Source organism: Amblyomma americanum, chromosome 7 (genome assembly GCF_052857255.1).
Source record: "Amblyomma americanum isolate KBUSLIRL-KWMA chromosome 7, ASM5285725v1, whole genome shotgun sequence".
Lineage (NCBI taxonomy): Eukaryota > Metazoa > Arthropoda > Arachnida > Ixodida > Ixodidae > Amblyomma > Amblyomma americanum.
Window position 1 is genome coordinate 158,923,858 of NC_135503.1, and position 23,163 is coordinate 158,947,020.

The 23,163-nt window shown below is 47.2% G+C and overlaps 1 protein-coding gene across 1 annotated transcript in view; it reads left to right on the top strand.

The window, feature by feature from the left end:
* Nucleotides 1-23,163, top strand: part of LOC144096721 (seizure 6-like protein) — a 158,673-nt gene that overhangs the window by 38,076 nt on the left and 97,434 nt on the right. The window contains exons 3-5 of the mRNA XM_077629563.1: nt 5,945-6,329; nt 9,020-9,418; nt 11,809-12,033. Of these exons, the coding sequence (XP_077485689.1) occupies nt 5,945-6,329; nt 9,020-9,418; nt 11,809-12,033 (1,009 nt within the window). The remainder of the gene's footprint in view (nt 1-5,944; nt 6,330-9,019; nt 9,419-11,808; nt 12,034-23,163) is intronic.

Here is a 23,163-nt window from a genome sequence, read left to right on the forward strand (position 1 = left end):
CGCGTTTCCACATACCGTGAATGCGTCTTCTAAATGAGGCGAAAAGGCGCTAGCCAGTCTCAAGGCGGACGCCATCGATTGTCAGCACATCGCTCCAGGAGGCCCGCCGCCCGAAAAGGTATTCGCGCAGTCTGGATGGTAGCGAGCTGTTTAGCCTTTCCTTGCAGCGGTTCGAGAGTAGATCTATGCGTGAGTTGCCAAGTACCAGTTCGCTATTTTAGCTAATATTAATACACTGACCTCACGTCCGCGCATAGACCCTGTAATACAAATTAGCCACGGGGGCCACTGAGCGCACGGGGCTTCTGCAAGTTATGCAGCTATATGAGGACCATGGAGCTAAATCGCAGTTAACTGAAAAGGTTTCTTATCTCCGTACAGTAAAAATTCGCTATTAAGCTAGCAGCGCAAAGGCCGAACTATTCCATACCCGCAGCACTACGACCGGCGACCATGGGCTAGAGCTGTCAGAGCGTGCGAAAGAACTTGGTGCGAAGTCTCCCACTTCACGCGAATGGCAGAATAATAATAATAATAATAATAATAATAATAATAATAATAATAATAATAATAATAATAATAATAATAATAATAATTGTTTTTTGGGGAAAGGAAATGGCGCAGTATCTGTCTCATATATCGTTGGACACCTGAACCGCGCCGTAAGGGAAGGGATAAAGGAGGGAGTGAAAGAAGAAAGGAAGAATGGGGTAGCGTAGTGGAGGGCTCCGGAATAATTTCGACCACCTGGGGATCTTTATCGCGCACTGACATCGCACAGCAAACGGGCGCCTTAGCGTTTTTCCTCCATAAAAACGCAGCCGCCGCGGTCGGGTTCGAACCCGGGAACTCCGGATCAGTAGTCGAGCGCCCTAACCACTGGGCCACCGCGGCGGGTCCGGCAGAATAACTCAGCTGAGTTATTAGGCAGAATAACTCAGCAGACGTTTTCGCGCGAACTAATATGGCGGCGCATTTCGTAATGAATGCCATCCAACAACTCGGACGGGCGACAGAGGGAGCGGGGCACATTCGAAGCGTCCGGGATGCACAGGCGGGGCCACAGCAGCGCGCGTCCTTAACGCTGGCGAAGAAAACAGCGGACGCGTGCACATGCCGTAGGGTGCAACTCTGACCTGCAGCTACCCACCTGCGCGTGCTTGTTTCCGCGCCTAGCGTCATTTCTGCGTCTTAGTAATCACGACTTTAGGACCGCCTCTCAGATGTGTCATTTGCCCAACAGCACGTGCGTGGCCGATAGTTTAGCTGCATGCAACAAACTGCACCATGCCAACGCAGGCGGTAGTGCGCTGCGTCTGACACTGCTGCCCTTTGGCGAACTAATTTCTAGGGATCATTTCGGTGTGTTCACACGCTGAACCTTGTTCCACGCGTAGCTTACCCGGAGTTCGCAGTTCAGTACTCTGCTTATTAAGCATTTGTTTGATGTCAGAAACAAATGCAAAGGTAAGAACAAAAAACTGCTGCAGAAGGAGCTTGGCAAGAGTTCTTACCCCGTTTCCTGGCCACGCTTGTATAAAAAATGATCTATAGACTTTCAATAGACTTCCTATAGGCTCGGTTGCCTTCCTATAAATTTCTACTTTCCTCTATGCGTAGTCTATATAGATCGTCTATTGACAAAGAGAGAGAGAGAGAAGTGGTAGATGAAAGGCAGGCAGGTTAACCAGTAAAATGTTCCGGTTGGCTACACTGCACTGGGGGGAGAGTAATGAGGGGGCGTAAAAGAATAAGAAGTAGAGAAATGCGGTCCGTAGCAAGCACGACAGGCAATGACACAAGCACTGTAAGTCACAAGCCGCCGCAGCTGTAGCCTGCTCACCTTGAGGGCTGCCGTCTGTTGCGACCTGAGAGGAACAGACCGAGGACCCTCCATCATAAGGCAGCGCAGACGCTTCAGGGTCAAGAAAGGCTGCTTGTCGTTGCGGCTGATAATGTTGATGACAACGTAAGCATCGGAGTTCTTCCCAGAAGTATGAGGCTAGAGGATGCGTTGTGCCAGCTATTGGACACCTGCAAGCTTTTGTCTATTGACAAAAGTGTACTGAAAGTCTATGGCCATAAACCTATAGACAAGCGGTGGCCAAACTGCCACTCCTCGCTGATCCAAGTGCGACTCTCTGGCATCTGCACTCCCCCTATTCTGCATGTAAACACAGCTGCCGGTATGTTCTTATATCGAAGGCTTCACGAACGCGGCAACACACTAGAGAGAGGCACAATGAGCAATCGCGGCATCAGTGGGATTCACTGTTGCTGCCAGCTTTGTTGGAAGAAATAAAAAAATGCCACGTCCTCCTTCACATTGCATCTGTTCGCGGAAAATATTATTTTTTAATAGCTTTTTGCACATGCCTGTTTGGCCACCCTAGCTGTGGATCGTCTAGAGCCTGCGTATAGGATGTTTACTATCTATAAAGCAGTCTGTTGTATCTTTGCATAATAAAGTCTAGGTACAGTTTACATACTGTGTAATGAAATTGTTGGAAGGGCGGAGAGGTGGTGGCTACAGTGAAAAAAAACAGCTGTAATTAGAACAATAATTACAACTAAGATTATACGGTAGGAGTAGTGTACTATAAAAAAGCCTCATGGACTGAAAAGTAGTGTCCACACAAGATTAGCGCAATAAGACAAGTTGTCGGGCGAGTTGGTGCTGATTCATTGGTGTCCATCCATCAGCGCCTGTGACGTCGTCTTCCATGTTTTCTGTCTTCTGTCCGTGCTTTTTAAGCGCTGTCAACATCAATTGACAAGATTAGCGGAATTAACAGATATGAATTCGAGATCCTTTCGGCTAATGATCAGCAGCCAAGAATAATCACTGATGACATGCACTGTCAAGAACATGCAAAGACGAAACGTACCTTCCGTTCCAAAATCCCCCACCCTCCCTCTGTGCCCAGACCGGAGCCACCACAGCTCCTATACACGATTGTTAGTACTGCACAATTTCTGGCCTTTGCGCAGCGTTGCGGCCCTGAAATTCGTAGCAGACTCTACCACATCCCAGTGTTAAAAATCCGTGACGTCATACCGGTCGCTTGTTTCCGGAAGCAGAGGCCAGTGCTTTGCACCACTTAAGAGAAGCCAGAGGGCGCTTTATTGCTAAAAAGTGGCTGAAAAAGAATGTGCTACTCAGAGAGGACGTTTAACCCGTCGAATAGATCGTTCACATGGAACGTGTTGCACCAATGCCAAGCACTGTAGTCCAGGTGTAGCTTCATTCCAAACGGGCCCTCAGGCTTGTGAGTGACGCCGTTCTCGTTGACAAATACCTCTGAATAACGGCATAGCAGAAAGTATTGCGCTAATGTTTAGCGTACAAAGCACAGGAAAAAATGGCGACAGCTGTACAGAGTGCAAAAAATGCCACTTCGCACACCTGAATGCTTCAAGATTTTTCACAAACAAGGGAAACGTTTGATGTTCTGCAGTTTACATTATCTTGACTTCCGAATAAAACGAACAAAAAGTTCTCGCATGCGACTTTTTCAGCGGCAGTGATTGAAAATTCTCGCGTAATGGAATGGGCTAACAGGCGAGGCATTCGGAAGTGAACTGTTTATTGCTGCTAGCTTGTGCCCACAACGCGAAGGAGGCGACTCGGTGTTGGCGACACAAACGGACTGGAAGCTCGTCGGCGTCTGGATGGCCCTCGTTCCCGGCGCGCTCAATGTGAAGTGCAGACGAACGTGCGAATTAAGGAGCCTAAATCAGTGACAGCAGCCTGTAACGCCGTCAGAGTTTATGCACGCATTATCACCAGTATAGCATATTAGACTAGACCTAAGAGGAGCTAATTAGTAGGCTGGCCAACGCTTATCCAGTAGTTAACTTTTTACCTTTCGCTGTTACTCTCCTTATTTATTGAGTATCCGTGTAGCCCAACCTAATTAACGTTCTTATCCGTTTTCAGAATTTCGAAACCGCAGCTGACCTCGGCACTGTGGCCGACTAAATTCAGCCTACTTTGCGCCAAAATACATGTTCTTTCCAGAAGCTTGCAGGCAAATCAACACCCCCCCCCCCAATGCACGCAATTCGTCGAAATAGCCAAAATTTGTTGGGCCACAGTGCCGATGGTAATTTCGGTTTGAAAATTCGAAAAACTGATATGGATATTACTTACGATGGCCTAGACGCCCCTCTATAAATAATGAGAGTGTCAATAATAGTTAAAAAGTTCAGTACTGAATATTAGTTAACCAGCCAGCTATAGTTAGCCCGTCTTAGCTGTATTCTGATGCGCTGCACCGCTGACAATGCCCTGGCGGAAAAGAAAGGTTCTTTCAACTAAAAAGGCCTATTTTTAAAAACGGCAGAACATCTTAGGTGAAAGAGCTGTTATTCAACGAGATGTGTTAAAAAAAAAACAAGCAGGAAGTAGCGCATAGCCTGGCGCCTAGGAAATACAGTGCGCAGGAAAGCACACCCAGTGACGTATCATTCATTCAAAAATACCTTCTTTGAAGACCCGATAGTGCTTACTTTCTCCTTGTATCCTGGCTTCCTGCAGATTTGGCTGGCAGGTGCATGAGTGGCAGTGTGCGGGTAGGTTGGAATTTATAGCTGAATTTTCATCGACATGGCCAGTGTTGCCGACTCGTAGGAAATTCCCCATATTGTGGGAAAATCAAGCCCCGGAGGGAAAAAGGAAACTTTGTTTAATAATCCTTTGAAACCGTGGAAAATTTTGGTTTCTATAAAGATTGGTGTTCTAAATGTGCTACCTCGGGAAAATGAGCACAGATGAAAGGAAAATGCTGTTATTATGCGGCCTCACTATTGTCACGAGAAGAAATTTGGCGTGATGTTTCTTTATGATTTGCTGCTTAGACTTGGATACAGAGCCCTGGCCCATTCAGGCTCATTCAGGCTTAGAGTTCTGCGTCCTTGACATTCTTCGAGCCATAGTGGCAGTGACCCTTCCATTAATGGCTTCCAACCACTCCCAGCTCTTTACTCACACAATCCCCTATGTACGCATGTTGTTATGAAGGAATTCCCGAAAATTTCTACGGTCGATACGGGAGAGGCTAGAAAGGAAATGGAAGCAGCCGAGCTGTTCCCCGTCCCAACGCCAAAACAAATAAAAACAAAGTGGTGATTGACGATGATGTGGTCAAGAACAATCCAGCCCTGATGTTCATTATTAATGGGCTTTGTATTTATTTTATTTCGCTCATTCCTACGTTTGTTACATTGGCTGTATTCAGTCTAAAATTACCATATGTTGAAAAAAATATATTCGTGGGAAAAAAATGGGAAATTTTTAACCGAAAACTGGGAAAAACCATCTGTCCAATGCAGCAGCACTGGGCAGGACCGGGTGTAGGAGAAATGTATGTTATGCACATCGCCGATGGTGTTGCCGGGATTCTTTTCACAAACCTCTTGCTTTTATGAGAGGTCACAGCCAGCAAAGGCGCATACAACACAACGATGGCTGTGGGATTCCGTCGCTTTATTCCAGTCCAAAGAAACCGAGCACTAGGCCCGGGGAAAGCCTGTGAACATTGTATTTCCAGTGGGTACCCAGGGGCACTTGGGATCGAACCGCGCCCCTCCCGCATACGAGGCGGATGCTCAAACCACTATGCGACTGCTGCGGGCGGAAAAAGAAATAAAATAAAGGGCACGAAGGGCGATGTCATTGGTGTTATGAGCGCCATCAAGTAGGCTACGTTGAAAGATCACAGTGCACCAATTACCTGAGCGCGCCTGTAGGAGGAAATCTTCGGTACGTCCATGCACATGTAACTGTGCCAGTTGTCAACTGGTCTCAAAATGCATTCTCTCTAGCGCTCACGAGAGGGGGTGCAGGCAGACGCGACGCTAGACGAAAGTATTTCAAGCTTGTGCCACTGCAGCAGCGCCCGACCGCGTTTCCGTGAAAGGCCGAGCGGGGCGGTCTTTGCAGCGCCCTTGGCGGCGGCGCGGAGTCCGAGGCCGGCAGCTTCCAGCTTCGCTACCGGGCCTTCGACCCGGACCGGTGCGAGCGGCCGCGGCCTCCGAGCCAGGGCTCCGTGGTGGGCCGGGACTGGCGGGTGGGGCAGCAGGTGCGCTTCGCCTGCGACCCCCCGCTGGACCCCGTGGGAGCAGGCGTGGCCCGCTGCGAGCGCGGCGACGACGGCGTGCCGCGCTGGAGCAGCCCGGCGCCTCGGTGCGCGCTCAGCGACTGCCGACGGGGCAGCGTGCGCCGTGAGGCCGGGGCCGGAGCCATCGCGAGCCCTGGGTACCCCGAGCGCCGGCTGCCGGCGAACCGGCGGTGCCAGTGGGACATCCGAGCACCGCAGGGCCACCAGGTGATCTATTTAGTCAGTCCATACATCCATCAATCGACGATTAATCACTCATTTCATCGCAAGGGAAGCTGAAGCACTTTGCGAAAAATTGAGTTCCCTGCTGTATTTTATAGTTTTTAGTTCGCTGAAAAAGAATATCTCATTCAAGAAGGGCGTAAATAAACGCAAAGAGTTGTTTTTTTAGAAGGAAACGCGCCTCATCGCCTTAGGGCCCTGAGCGAACGCCGCTGTTGCCTGCGATTGGCCGGGACCGTCGTGGCGAAATCCACGGGGATCTCCGGACAGCACCGACGGCGTTGCTACGTAGCGCGTTGCTTCGACTTAAGAACTACGTTTTGGAAATTATGCATAATTCACGCAGTGTTCAACAGTTCGGACTCTCACCATACATTTGCGAGCCATCGATCAGCAGCTTCAGAAAACGACGAAGCCGATGACGTCGCGGCGTGCGCCTGAAGCTAATGTCAAGTCGGGACATTTTCACGTGCTGGAAATCTAGACTGATAATGTTTTGCGTAGGTGCAAGCGCGTGCATATCTTTTGCGTTAGTCCACGTGCAAGTGACAATAAAAATAGGAAATCGCGTCGAAACATTTTTTGTACTCGCTTCTTTTTGTAACGCCTGTAAACATGATCGAATTCAAATCGCCGGCGTGCTTACACAAGTCGTGCGAGTTAAAGCATTTGTTGGTTCATTTATTTATAGTCACTTGCCTAATTACTCCCGAAGGCCTTTTAGAACTACAAAAAAAATGCCAAACTGGATGAGTTGGAGTGGGTTCACTGCTGTACTGCACCGCGAAGAGACGAGACGACCGGGAGGAAGCTCCCTTGTGCGCTTTCCTTCTTTCCCATGTTCAGGCTGCTGTTCAGCCATGAAATTTCTGCACTTACCCCCGTGCGTTTTCTTTTTTTTTTCATGCTGAACACGCATTTGAACAATAATTATGGCTGCGTTTCGGAGCTCGCAGAGCTGCTCATCAAAACTAGTGCGCTGCTAGATATATATAGTTGCTGCTGTTGCGCATCGAGATAACCAGCAAAATTACTTGTGGATGACATATATGTATGCGTAATGCGGCTGACAACTTTGCCGTTCTGGCTCAAGGACAAATTAGCATGAATTCTTGCGCCATTGTCGATCGTCAGCCATGACCAAGCGCTCATGAATGCAAATGTTTGCTTTGCTCAAGTATACTAGGCTTATATAATCGCTTTTTTGTTCAGTGAGGTGCAGCTGCGTTTGCTGCGCACTGACGAAAGATTAAGAGAATTGCTTGTGCTGCCATGAGGCGCAAGCAATCAAGAAAAAGCAAAAAGGCGCACACTAGCTGCGTAACGAGAATATTTTGTTCAGGCAGTTTCGGTAGGCTGCGTACCACCAGTTTGCGTGGTTAACGTGGAAGAGGCTGGGGGAGAACGCCCGAACTAGACGAAGCAAACGGCACTGGCTGTAGATAGTGTTGTTCACCAAAGCGCGGGCCGCAGTGGAGCAAGCAAAAGAGAACGGCCGGCCGACTCTCCGTGCATAGCGTCACTTCCGCCAGTTCCGCCTCACTTCCGCCAGTTCTCTAACGTCCCCCACCCGGCGCTTCCGGAAGCGACGATGGCGCTTCGGCGGCGGGTTTTTGAGAAGGGATTGCAGCACTTTTTGCGGACAGAATCGAGAATTTTCCTTTACACACGTGATTTCCAAGGTCCCTTCTTCCCAACCACAGCATTTCACGCAATTTGAAACCCGTTCCAGCTTTCCTTTAAGCTGCGCCGTAAGGGTACGACGCGATAGTTTAATACGTTGATGGCCATGCAAGCAGAATTGATCATTCTCTACTTAACATTCACAGATCCCTGGGAGACCTCATGTCACCCGTGGCGAAGTGGCGTAGCTGTTAAGCGATGCTCCACTGCCTTGCGATGCCTGGCGCTGCCACCGTTGGGGCTTGTGCGACCAAGGTTACTCTTGCCGAACAACCGTTATCGACCGATAGTTGAATTAACTGCCACCTACCATCGTGGCCCTTTTCTCATGGTACGGTGGGCAGGTGGTGACATGAGCTAGGTAGTCCGCCTGCCTCCTAGTTTGCTTCTCTGGTATTTTCAGACGACGACGACGCCAGATTTTCCGCGACACGATCTCCTTAACGCTTTAAAATAGCCTTGAAAACTGACGCTTTGCTGGAAACATCCTCGTAGATTGCAGACGAACGCCGCAGAAAGCGACTCTTGCATACGTGTCGGAAATAAATAATAAAGAATTGCTCGCATCGAAGCCTTGTTCAGTGTGTACCTAGATGTAGCCGGATATGGCGTTTCCATCTTTGCTAGGGCACCATAGAGGCGATACAATAGCGTAATCAGCTGAACACGTGACGCATTTCCGACGGGCAGCATCTGGAGCAGGGAAGATAATGCCTGACGCGATTCCAAAGGCCCCGCTGTTGGTTTCACTTGCCGCAATTATTGCGGTTTATGTTTCAATAACGCTAAAAGAAACGAGCCCAGCTAACCGTTTGGTCCCTCTACCTTGAGCTATGATTTTTGTTGGACTGTAAGTGACAATCACAGCAGGCAAAATTCTTGGTCGTATTCGGCGGGAATGACGTACCTTACGTTGGGCGCAGAGAGAAAAAAGCAAAAAGGGGCAAAAAAACAACTCTGAAAACAAAGGCGAATCGCGTGTCGGGCCGCAGGTGTGGGCGGCTTTCACGCAGCTGCGTCTTCCGCGACCAGCCGAGCTGTACTTGTTCGATGGGGACGAGAGCAGGCCCCTAGCCAACAACGCTAGCGGACCACTCAACGTCACCACCGCGTCCAACCGGCTGCTCGTGGTACTGCTGACGGCTGCGCAGCAGCTCGACGACGCCCTGCTGTACATGGACTACGCGGCGCGGGCCTCCTGCCCCGAGGCGCCCGACGGAAGAGGCCAAGTGCTCTTGACGCCCCAGCAGCACGCCCCGGCGGTGGGGACGCGCGTGGCCTACCGTTGCCGCCAAGGCCAGCACATGCGCGGAGAGCCCGGCGCCGAGTGCCTGCCGCCGGGTGTGTGGAGCGCGCCTCCGCCTAGGTGCGTGGCCAACAACAGTCAGCAGGTGAGGGTGCGTTCCACTGGACGCTTCCAGGGCGCCGCGTTTTCCTTGGGACTCTTGTGGCAAAATACGCAGCCCTTACGTGGTATGCTGAAATTCCCATGAAAACTTATTGTGCGAGTGGCGCATGACGGGAAAGCGGATTCTGCATGACAAGGAAACACATGTGCAAATCCACGTTCGCTTTGGTCGCTGTGTCGTTCGTGCTCTAGTGCGCTGCGCTGTTTAAAAAAATATGTGTCAACAGGAGTGGTGTTCGATGTACCTGGTCGCTCTCCGACGTTGACATCTGGAAACTAGTGCATCGCAGCTGTGACCTGCCACGTGACCCATCGCGCCGATGAAAAACTGTGCCGAAGGCTACTCAAGTTACGAAACGTTTCCAAAACGCATCCTCTTGAGGCAGAGCTCCATCAAAGTGCTCATCTCGGGAAGTTGCACAACTCCCGGGTGCTGACTAACGCCAGCCATCCCGTAGTACAGAAGCAATCCACCGGTGGACAACTTTGCATCATCCGCAGACTAGTGGCCTCAGAAAGAGTTTGAAAAATTGGCTGTGGTTTAGCTCTCGTTAAACCTGGTCGAATTGCGAAAGCTTTCTTAGCTTTCGCCTTAGAATTGAACTGTTCCGAAGCAGTAGAGCAACTAGATTCAGATATACACTCTTCATCGGTAACTTCCATGGCGAGACTGATCAACCAACGAGTAGCGCTCGCTATACATCCCACTGAAGCCGCCACGGAGCGAGCGCAAGCCGAGGAGGTCGTCATATCAACGGAGAGGCCACATGCTAGGCGCGGCGCCGGCTCGGGGGCGACGGCGCACGCGACAAGCGGGTCCCTTCTAGCGGCGGCGGGGAGCAAGCTGACGTCACGCGTCGTCATAGCAACAGAGAGAGCTGACGTCACACCACCTGCCAAGCGCAGCGCCGGCTCTGGTGTACGGCATACACGACAGGCGGTTACACCTGGCGTAGTATTGCTTTCGCAATAAAAGACCTTTGCAGATGTTCTTGCCTTGTGTGCAGTCGCCGAACGCACTATCTCGCAGGTTGTCCTCTCCTGTGCGTTGATGTCAGCCAGTTGACAGATGACTCTGTTTAGGCTCGTCCATGCCATGACATTACTATATACAGCGAGTGCTCTCCAAGTACTGAAGCAGCGTCGTTAAACCCTAATGTGGTGAGTCGGTGCGTTCTTATTATTGTATCCTTTCTAGTCTGTTTGAACCTGGAGGTTGCCTAACCTCACTTCAGTTGATCGAAAGTAGTATTTTTTTTACGTCAAGGTAATGGCAAGGACATCGCCACTCGAGCAGCGTGCTTCTTATACGCCAGATGAATGCTCTACGTTTCCGACATCGCTATTAAGCTGAAAATAGGCCTAGACACAGCAAGAGAGCAGAGTGGGTTTGGCGACAAACGCGAGTTAATGATGGCTTAGGTCGTCAAGAGGGCATCTTTACCGTGCGCTGGCATGCACGATTCTAGCTCACTTATTCCTGTTTTCGCTGTTGGCTTCCTCTCGCCAAAAGAGCGCTTCTGTTTAGTACGCAGGCTAAGAACAACGCCTCCCACCCACCCCCTTCCCCCCGCGCCCCCAACCTCGACTTGCGTTAATAAACACTAGTCGCCTTACGAAGGGGGGGGGGGGACGCAACAACTCCTTTTATTTAGGTTTTAAAATTAGCTTCAACAACGTGCATATATATTTGCTACGCAGTGGTTCATATTGGTGGTCGTGGTCGTGGTGGAAGCCATTTATCGTCATGCATTACAGAAGGTGCCAAGCTCCTTATCATGCCACGAGGCGACCCTTAGGGGGCTGCCCTTACAGGGCAAAGGACAACCGTGCTATCCGCTTCATGGCGCCGGTAATTATCCGGCGCTGGTCAGCAGCAGCGGAGCTGGCCAGGAGAGTCCACCAATATGACTTCGGCGTGGCTGGGGATGGAGGGTGTGGGAAGGTAGGACGTGTGAGGAGGACGTGAAAAAAGTCTTCCGGTTTCCCGCAGAGTTTTGTGTGTTCGGCGGCTGACCCGAGGACGCGGAATCAAAATTCGTCGTCGTCGGCGGCCTGCTTTCGACGGGGGCCGAAGGCGTAACACGTTCATGTCAGTGCACTTTAAAGAACTTCAGACGATCGAAGTTTGTCCAGTATTTCGCTTCTGTCTCTCTTCCTTCCATCGCTGCTTCCGTAACTTTTCCACGCGCGATATGAGCTGAGAAATAGGAAAATTACTGCGCCTTCCCTTTCTTTAGAGTTAATTATAGTGTGGCAAAACTCCATGTTCTCCTACTCGCCGCGGTGGCTCAGTGGTTAGGCGCTCGGCTACTGACCCGAAAGACGCGGGTTCGTACCCGACCGCGGCGGCCGCGATTTTTTTTTTCGCAGGACGTGGTCAGCTCGACGGAGGACGACCTTGGCGGTCAGCGTGGGTTCACGGTAGCCGAGGACGTCGCAGCCACTGCGGCATCGGACGTCGCCACGACTGAAGCGGAGACCACGGAGCCTTGGGCGGCCCCGCCCACTACGAAAGAGACGCTTACCAGTGCACCGGAGCCGACAGCCTCCGAAGAGGCGCTAGACCCCTTGCCCCAGAGCAGCACATTGAACCGGGTAAGTAGCGCTACACGTTTAAAAATCGTTAGGCAAGTCTGCGGTCGGCCGCGTTTGATAGCTGCTTCTTCCTATTTTAGAAGGTAGATCCGTCATGGCGTGTGTATTCATCCGACGGTTACTTGTTCGGCTTTCAGTTTGACCGTTGTTCCGCACAGAGAGGCAGCAGTGCGAGAGAAGAGGCCAGTTGTCACTCTTCCGTTTGTTTAATCCGCTGAGTGAAGACAGAATCAATTACAAAAATTTCTTTAGACAGTCCATACACTGTCTATGGACTTTAGTCTAAGTCTATAGACTGTCTATAGACAAATCCTTTAGACCAGTCAATAGGCAATCTATAGACTTATGGCCATACACTTTTAGTAGACTTTCGTCTATAGACAGTCCATAGACAAATGTCTACTGAAAGTAGATGGGTCCATAGACAGTCTATAGACACAGGTCCATAGACAGTCTATAGAAAATTTATAGATTTACGGTCATACACTTCCTATAGACTTCTGTCCATAGACCGTCTATAGACAAATGTCTACTTATAATAGACACAGGTCTAGAGGCAGTTTATAGATGATCTATAGACTTCGGCCATACACTTCCTGTAGGTTTCTGTCTATAGACAAAAATTTACTGGTCCAGTAGACATAGGTCTATAGACTGTCTATAGACATTCCACAGTTATGTGGCCTGGCAATGCTGTAGATATTTGTCTATAGACAGTCTATAGAGCTCTGTCTAAAAAACCTTAATAGACCATTGTCTGTAGACTGCCTATAGACAGTCTACAACTTTTCAAACAGGTCACCACAAATGACATGACGATCAATATACTTTCAATTTAGTTTATTTCCAAGCTATGCAGGCAAGGAATATGCAATACATGCACCATAACAATGCACCACATAAAAATAAATGATGAAATTAATGACCCGAATATAGTTTCCTCAGAAGCAATCTTGCGACCTGTTGTCTGCAGTCAGTCATCCGGGCATGTTGACCTGTACAGTGGAAGAAAAAAAATCAGAGGAACTGAAAAAAAATTCCCACTCCATCTCTACAAATGTGCTTTCAAACACGAGGCATATATCCGGGCTATCCCATTCAAGAAAGCTAGTCATGTTTTGGTTTGGTTTTATGTGGTCCAAAAACCCAAGGTGACTCAGGCTATGAGAGGCGCTATAGTGAACGGTTGCGGAGTAATTTCGGCCTCCTGCGGTTTCTTACCGTGCACTGACATTGCTTAGAACACAGGCCTCAAGCATTTTGCCTCTATGAAAACGCGACAGGCTATACCAGGATCGAACCTGCATCATCCAGGTTGTAGTAGTAGTACAGTTTATTTGGGACAAAAATATACAAAATTTGTCCTGGGTGAGAAGGCTAATGGGCATTTTTGCCTGATGAGGCCATCCCACCCCTGACAGCAGTGGCAACCACTATAGGCATATTCGAACACATTTGCAGTACAGTACATTGTACAACAACCAATATGTATGCAAGCACACAAAACAAAACAAATGGACAACCCTGTGGACTGTGTGCATGCTTCTGTATATGTAAAGAAAAAAGATTTACAGATTCCCGATTACAATTTACACGTACAACACACCCAAATATCATCTATGACACAAAAGAAATTCTTTGACTTATTATTCCATTAGGTACATATGTCTTAGTGTTTTCATTAGGTAGTGATGGGTAGATTGGTAAAGATTCAAAGATGGCTGGATATTGATTCAATACATTTGCTATTTGCATACATAATCTCACATCACCATAGTTGGTGCGAGATCGGGGCACCTGTATTTTATCTTCCCTAAGGAGACGTGGAGTGTGTTTCTTTTTGTACTGAACCTCAATATTTGAACGGTGTAACATATACTGGTGCACGATTTCCAGAAATAACTTATATTTGAATAGCTTACTGATCTCTAGTATGTCATAGATCTTAAAGCATGGCAAGCAATGTTTTATTTTTGGAATTTTCGAATACCACATATTGAGCTCTTTTGCAGAGGGTGCAGCTAATCAAGGTTTCTTTGTGTTGTGTCTGACGATACCAGGGAGCAGTATGTTAAACGTGAATGAAATAGAGCATAGTAAGTTTGTTGCTTCACTGGCAACCTGCTTAATATGCCAAAAACACGTGAAGTTCAATTCGGAGAGCTTCTGTGTGCGAATTCCAGAGAAACGTTTCATGAAAGATAACACCTAGAAAGCAAATCCTCTTAGACTGGTTGATAATGTTATTCCGGAACTTCAATTCGAACTCACTATCTTTTTTGCTACCTTTAGGTTTGAAAATCAGGTATTCCATCTTGTTTGCCTTTAGGTCTAGTTTATTAAAGGTTAACTAAAAGTCTAAATAGTGAAGCCATTCATTTGCTTCCCTTTACTGTAAACGAAGCTTTCATTGCAACCTGAAAAAAATATCTTAGTGTCATCTGCATGTAATACCATTTCAAAGCAGCCTGGGGTGTTTACAATATCACTCATATATATCAAGAATAATATGGGGCCTAGAATGGATCCCTATGGAACTCCGTATTTAATAGTGCCTCAATCGGATTCGATGCTCTCTATTGTGGTGTGTTGCTCCCTGAAAATTAAACAGCTTTCCATCAGGGCATGTGCTGTACCTTGGATTCCATAAAATGGTAGCTTTAATAATAATATATGATGATGAACAGAATCAAAGGTTTCCCTGAAATCAAGAAATAAATCCAAAGTAAGCTTTCATTTCTTAATGTTGTCAAGAATTTTCTGTTTAATATAATGTAAAGCAATTTCAGCTGCCTTATTCTTTCTGAATCCAAACTGCTTGTTTACTATCAACTTATGCAGAGTGAGGAAATCGACAATTGTTTTGTTCATTATGTGTTCAGCAACTTTTGAAGAGACTGAAAGCACTGACATTGGTCTGTAGTTGTTCAAGTCTTCAAAAGCACTACTTTTATGAATAGCTAGAACATGCGCAAGCTTCATTTGGTTTGGAAATATCCCTACTTGAAGTATGCAGTTGCATATATGCGTAAGTACTGTAGTTGTCAGTGCGGCTACAGCTTTCACGGGGGAAACTTTCACATCATCGTAGGCTGATGCACAGTTGCCCTTCAGTGTCATGATTATGTTGTGGACTTCTTCGGCGCAAGTTGGAGTGAGAAATACAGCTTGAGGACATTGAACATTCATGTATTGTTCACATGATAATGTACCATGAATATCATTTGAGGCACCAACTTCTACAAAGTGCATGTTGAAAAGGTTTGCAATGTTTTCGTCAGTTCAGCCCTGTGTAGGCAATGCACAGCTAATGTCGTCTTGTGTAATAGCCTTACCTTGCAGCTTTTCTACAATCTCATTTTCTTTGCTTAGCAAGTCCTCATCCTGGGTTTCAGTCAATATATGAAGCTCTAGGGTTAGACAGCGACTACGCCATTCCAAATCATCTAGGTCCGGCTTCAGCTGAGTTATATCACTACCTACGTTGTTAGATTCCAGCCCTTCAACTCACTTCGTTAGTTGTTTTGTAGTTTTTTTCTTGAACAGTCAGGTGGTTCTGAAAGTCGTCAAACTTATCAGAGAGCAACTGCATTTTTGTCTCAAATGCATCAAACTTTTTTGACAAAGGCAAAAGAGCATCAAGCTTCGTTTCAGTCTGCAGTAATCTGAGTATCACGGAATCACGCTGCGGATTTTCTGTGGTGCTTGTGCCCTTGTGGTTGCCTCGACAAGAGTCACATTTCCATGCTTTCGTTTTGGCTTCGTGCTCAGCATTGAAAGATTCTTCTGTTATTCCCGCACATGCACCACGATGAAAATTAAATTTGCACTCTGAGCATGTTGCAAAGATGCTATCAGTGAGTGGAAGACGGTAAACACAACGAGTTATAGTACGCTCAGATCTTCTACAAAAAAACCATCCACTTAGGAGCAGCGACGACATAAAAGGAAAACAAATTCACATTCAGTGAGGCATAATTATACACAAACCTGCACAAAGGCAGAGACGGTTACATGATGCTCGCAGTTACGGTCACCACTGCCAAGTGAGGTCCCAGTGGAAGGAATCTTCTTTTATAGCCCACAGTGAACCGTCGATGCTGTGCCGGATTTCCAGGTGACCCCGATGACCACGCCTTCCTGGTCCACTGCTCGAGACTATCATCCGTCTTCAGGGCACGCGCGATGACCAGTGAGAAGCATGGCTGCACAGTGGGTAATCTGCACAAAGGCAGAGACGGTTATGTGATGCTCGCAGTTATCATCGCTACTTTGCAGTGGTGACGATAACTTGACGTAGCTTTACATAACATAACTGACGACTTAGCATAACTTGAGCACCTGAAGAACACGATAACCACTGAGCCTTCACGCCGGATTCATTTCAGTAAATATGCATGACAAATTCTATGTGGCTGTCATAAAACATTGTAACTAATATCCACATTCCGTGCAGCACTCTACCTCTACACTAAATACCTACTGCAAATACTGACCTCTGTATGCATTCCCTTTACATTAATTGGAATAGAATACTTAGAAAACTTGTGCCATTTATCATTGACTCGCTACGAGCTGTTGAGAATGCTGCTCCATAAAATGTACATTCAGTGCTCCTTGCAAAAGAATCCCAACTGGAGAATATTCAAGCATTTATTCTTATACCCGCTATTGAACAAGCGCTTCAAAATACCCTGCATGAAGCCTGGTACGTACGCCGATACTGAAACGGGCACAAGCCATGCAAAACCTACCAGGCAGACTGCTAACCAGTTCACCACGGTTTTGCAGCCACAACTTGAAACACTAAGACGAAACAGCATACTCATACACCAGACTGCGCTCTTTGGGACAAGCGGGTTACAGCGCTTCCATGCCGTGCTGATCATCCAGAAAAACTCAAACAGCACATAGTGGCTGCAGCAGCGCCCTTTCAGAACCATACGTGAGCTTCAGACAACAAGCTCATTATTGTCATGATGAAATACCATCTCAAATTCAGTTTTTACTTCAAGTGCAGCCCGTACAGAGCAGTAAAAAGGAGACACTTGCATGCAGGTACCCTAAACTAACGCTGATAGAAAAATCAACGAAAGCAACGAACATGCTCAAAGTATGAATTTTTTCATTGAAACAATTAACGTGTTCATCAAAAGCGCAGCCATAATAAAACCGTGAGCAGAATTGCATTCGTGGAGCAAATAAGCGCCAAGTTACATTGGCGTTTTTGTAATGTAGCAGTCTGAGATCAGAAACGCATACTCTGCCTCTCGCACAAGTGGTACTGGAGAAATTTGTGCACGCGTAAGCGGGGTTCATGAACGAGCCTCTCGGAACGAAATGTAAGCCATCTCTTGTCGAGGCGACCTTTACTCAGCTTTCGAAATCAATTGCCCGCAGGCCAGCGGCGGCGCCCAACCGCTCGGATAACAGGGATGGACGAATCCATACGTGTCCAACGAAAGGGGAGACGGGATGCAGCTCGTAGGTTCTTCGCGGTGTTTGTACACGCTCGCCATTTGCGCCGGCAACCACTTTTATTTCAACCATCACTCTATTAGCATTCCTCCACCGCCGCTTCACTAAATCTTTGACAAACGCCTCGAGCTCTAGTCAATAGCGTTACGAAACATATTTGGTGAAACGTCGCTGCCCACGACGCGCACCGAGTGAGCGGCTACAACAAACAAGCAATTAATGCACACCTCTCAATGAACAGCACTCCATGGTCCCGACAGGCGATAACACAAAGAATAAAAATAAATGTAATCCTCCTCTGAACCTGATTGTGCGTTTCCGCAGATGCCAAGTAAATCGTGCTCACACGGCTCTAACGCATAGTTTCATTTCGGCCTTCACTCACGGGCTAAGCGATATTTCTGGCTGTGCACCTACCTTTCAACACGGAAAAGCCAGTAGAGAGCTCGCGAGGAGGGCTTACCGTCCCGGGTTTCGCATCGCGTGCCTTTCCGCGCGTCAGGAAAGACATAGCGGCACAGACGTAAGCGCATTATTCGAGAACATGGCGGCTGCCGCTGCTCACACAAACGTGCTTACGAACGCCGCTTACAAACGTGGGTAGGAAATTTGTCGCTGCGCACATAATCTGCTCTGCACACACAGCACTGCTTACAGTCGCTAAAAAGACCGAATGAATAAAAATAATCGTGTAGACTTACCGTAAGTGGACGATTAAGTTGAATTTCAATCAAAACGTAATCCACGAGAGAAAACGCCGCCGACGCCGACACACCGGCGCACACAGATGTTTGCCGGGCAAAATGGGTAAAAAGTGAAACAGAAACCAATTTCACGGTCATGTCTATATTGGTTGCACTCTTGCCAAGTGTAGCTTCCTCTAGCATCCAAGAACACAAATGGCCATTGGTTTAAAGCATAAGTTCTCCACTCGCGCTTTAAAACCCTTATTACTTTCGCGAAAACCAATACCGAAACCTTACAACTTTGTCCATGCGCGCCGCATCTCCCATCTCAATAGTATGTGGCGCCCTTTTCAAATAATTATAATGCTGCATAGCATAACGTCTTTTTGGCGTGTGCTCGTGTTTGGAAAACCGGTATGGACCACAGCGTGTTATCGCCTCCGATGCAGCAGGTGTACGGCGAAGAACGAAAATATACTGGGTTTCTGATTTTTGAGTCGCAGCACTTTTTCACGTGAATGCAATCTGCAAAGGTATAAATGGCATATCTTAATTCCGCAGAAAACCATGATCTTTGAGACTCTTCTAATCATGTTTCTGAGAGATGGGCACATCCTTGAATTCTCACCCCCGTTATTCCCCCTTATTTTACAGGAGGTTTTAAGGAGAAATAAATGTGCAATCACTGATGAAATCCTTCTTAATTTATGCGCGTTCATCAGTAACGATAGAACGATGTAATGGTATATTCTCGAGCGATTCCTTTAAGGGAGAGTGTGTTCATTTGATGTAGTACAGTTTGCAGCACCCTTACTTCAGAAATGGGTGCCTTTCCTCGCTCTACCTGTCAGCATTAAAGATTATTGAATGATATGCTCAATATACGTCGCGGTTTAAGGAAAATTAGCTCTTCAAAGCTTCTAAAAACAATACACAGGAAGGTATTGCATTGCCGTTGGACAATATTTTAGAATCCCTGAAATAGCAAAGGAAGCGGAGGACTCTGACAATAGTTGCGGTCACCCGATGCAGTTTGGTTCGTGGGGGTTTAACGTCCCAAGCCAACTCAGGGAATGAGGGATGCCGTAGTGAAGGGCTTCGGAAATTTCGACCGCCTGGGGTTCTTTAACCTGCACTGACATCGCACACTACACGGGCCTCAGGAATTTCGCCTCCATCGAAATTTGACCGCCGCGGCTGGCAACGAACCCGCGTCTTTTGGGTCAGCAGCCGAGCGCCATAACCACTTATTCACCGCGGCGGCCCGATGCAGTTCTACTCAGCATGCAGTGAGAAAAGAAATGGATATTTTATGGACTTAGTCGAAAGGCAGTGTATACATTTTTAGATCAAATTAGGATTGTTATAAAAAATAGGCAATAGGTCTAAAGATATGCAGTCTATATGCAGTCTAAAGATTGTCTATAGACGATAGGAAATTAAGGCGGTTAGAGATTTTGGTCTATAAATTGTCTATAGGTCGTCTATAGACAAATGGCTGCTAAGCCGGTTATAGACTAGTCTATAGATGGTTTATAGATTGTCTATAAACAAAAGGAAATTATGGCGGTTATAGGATTTAGTCTAAAGCTGGTGTATAGATTGTCTATGAACAAAAGGAAATAAGGCAGGTATAGACTTTAGTCTATAGCAAATCTATTGACTGCCTATAGACAAAGGAAAATTGTTTACTATAGACTTTGGTCTATAGATGGTCTATAGAATTTCTATGCACAAAAGGAAATGAGGCAGTTATAGACTTCAGTCTATAGATAATCTATTGACCGTCTATAGACAAAGAAAACTTTTGTCTGTAACAGACTAGTCTACAGATATTCTATGGACCATCTATAGACAGAACAAAATTAAGGCGGTTATAGACTTTAGTCTATAGATAGTCTATGCACCACCTATAGACGGAAGGAAATTAAGGCTGTTATAGACTTTAGTCTATAGATAATCTATTGACTGATTATAGAGAAAGGAAAATTATGTCTGCTACGGAATTCACAATGGTGGAAACTTGGGCGAGTCAGCAACGATGATCCATGGTATATGGGGAGCGCAAAAACGGCACAAGGGACAAAGAAAGACAGACAACACAGGCGCTAACTTCCCACTGAAAGAAACCTAGGCGACCAAAACGAACGTGGACCGTGAGGGGAACCAGGCGCATGCGCTCGGAAAGATAAAGAAAATCAGGTGAACGAGGAACAACGGACATGCACGACTCAGTTAATCTTTAACAAGGCCAGCTCTCTTTTCGACAGGGAGATAGACGGCTTGCTGACACATTTGTCTTGCAAGGCAGCGATGCGAGCTGCTTCTATAATCTCGCGAGTTAACTGATCCCGGTGTCTGGCGACGATCGAGCACTTGTCCAGATATGGCACACAACCACATTCCTTCCAGTGTAAAGCCAGATTGCTGCCAGTAAATGTTCTCAAATTATTATTGTGTTCGCGAAGTCTCTCATTTAAGCACCGACCAGACTGACCAACATACCGCTTGCCACAAGAGAGAGGGATGTCGTAAACAATGCTTTCAGTGCATTTCACGAATTTCTGCCTGTGCTTAATGGTGCACTGCATCTTTGGGGGACGTTTATCGGCGGGCCAATTTTTTTGGATAGCGCTCATAGTTTGTCAGGGGCAGAAAAAACGACACGAACATTTGCTTTTGTTCCAATTTTCTTGAGGTTATGGGACAGGCAATGGATGTAAGGAATAACAGCAATTCTCTCCTTTCTTTCCGAGGGCCCGGACGGTAGTAGACTTTCCTGGCGCTTCTTCTTCAGTATTCGTTCGGCGACAGAAACACAAATATCAGCTGGGTAGCCTGCTTCATGGAACCTTGCGATTTGTTCGTGAAAGCTCTCGCTTATGAGATGGGGGCATGACTTTTCTAGAGCGCTGTTCAAGCATAAATTAACACTGCCTCTTTTAACGAGTTTTGAATGGGCAGATGTGTAGGGAAGTAAAGGTTTGTTGGCTCGAGGTGAATAGCTCCAACACACGTGGTTTTCTAGGAATTTAAACCGGATATCAAGGAAGCGAATTTCGTTGTTGGTAGGCATTTCGTTCGTCAATAGCAGCGGTGAAAAACACTCTTGTACATTAGCTAAAATAACGGATGGAACCTGCTCTAAGCACGATGGCGTACACTCAACCAGAAAAAGGAAATCGTCAACAAAACGGAAAATCCTGACTACATGAGGGCTGGCAAGCCTCTCTTGGAGACTCCTGTAAAGATGAGCCAAATACTTTGGTCACCTAGGTTTCTTTCAGTGGGAAGTTAGCGCCTGTGTTGTCTGTCTTTCTTTGTCCCATGTGCCGTTTTTGCGCTCCCCATATACCATGGATCTGTTACAGACTTTAGTCTATAGATGATCTATAGACAGTCTATGGATAAAAGAAAATAAGGCGATTATAGACTTTAGTCTATAGATAATCTATTGACCGTCTGTAGACGAAGGAAAATTGTCTGTTATAGACTTTAGTCTATAGATAGTCTATGGACCATCTATAGACAGAAGGAAATTGATGCTGTTATAGACTTCAGTCTAAGGTAGTCTATGGACCATCTATAGACAAAAGGAAATTAAGGCGGTTATAGACTTTAGTCTGTAGATTCTCTATAGACTGTCTATTGAAAAAAATCAGTCTAAAGGGCGTCTATAGAGTCTATAAAAGGTCTATAGACAGTCTATAGACCATTTTCATAAAGGTTAGGACGGACAAAAAGAGACAACAGCTGGAGATTGGAAGCGATTTTCTGCAACGCCAAGTCCAAATATACCTTTTAAGCCCACTTGGTATGCACTAATTATTGTGGGTCTGCTACTGCTGAAAGCTTCGGCGTTGTCGCAGAAGGGCCAAGGACATCATCATCAGTAACTTTATTTCCACACTGTGGGACAAACACCCCTGCTTTAGACGGCGGCCAGGATCTGGACGGACGGACGGATAGATGAGGCTAAACCCTTCGGATCGGGCGGTGGTTCGAGCCACCTAGCCATGACTTGTGAATTTTTACTCGTGTCTTGATTTTAGCCACCAATCAGATAACCTTCGTTTGGTTAGTTCTACCGGCTCGTAGGCGCTGGCAGTGTCTTCGGTCAGTTGGATGATCTCTGATTGAGTCTCCAGGTCGGAGCTGAGTAGATAGGTCTTCCACTGGTCCTTGGGCTTCACTGGTAGTGGCCTGGTGGGAGCCCGAGAAAATTCCCACATTATATGGTCGAGCGTGGCCCTAGCTTTGCATCTTGCACATTTTTCTGAGAATTGTTCCGGCTATATGACGTTCCACATAGCCGTACTGGGGAATGTGTTTGTTTGTAGACGTTGACAGCCTGAGTTTTACTGAATGATTTTTCTGCCGGCGGGTGCCTTGCTCGCCCCAGTCTGTAGTGCTGGAGGATGTCTCTGTATGAATGCAGGCAATCGCGCTCCGTGCAGCCTGCAGCCAGCCCTCCCGCTCGGATTATGAGTCCTCGAGCTAGTTCATTGGCCGCTTCGTTTCCGGCTAAAGACGCATGTGCTGGGGTCCAGAAAACCTGAATATGTCTGCTTTCTCTCATTGTCTGCAGGATTCGTCTCGCTTCAGGAAAGATTCTCCCTCTGGAGAAGTTCATCCCTGCTGACATTGAGTCGCTAACTGTGGTCCTGTCAGTTGTGCTTGCTACGGCTAACGCTATGGCAGTTTCTTCTGCTGTCTCCGCGCGGAGGTAGGGTGCGGCAGGACAGTTTAAAGGGTACAGACACAGTTCCTGGGTGTGCGTGATTTTTTTTTCTTAAAAGACGCCTCGGGCTCTTAGAGAGCATCATAGCGCAGCGGGAGTATTTAAACTGGCATTTTCGGTCTCGGTTGGCGCCAGCACTTAAGTGTACCATGACGTCGCGGTCGACCGGCTAACCTGGACTACCACACTCCTGCTGACGTTGGCGGAAAACAGTGGTTGTTCCTG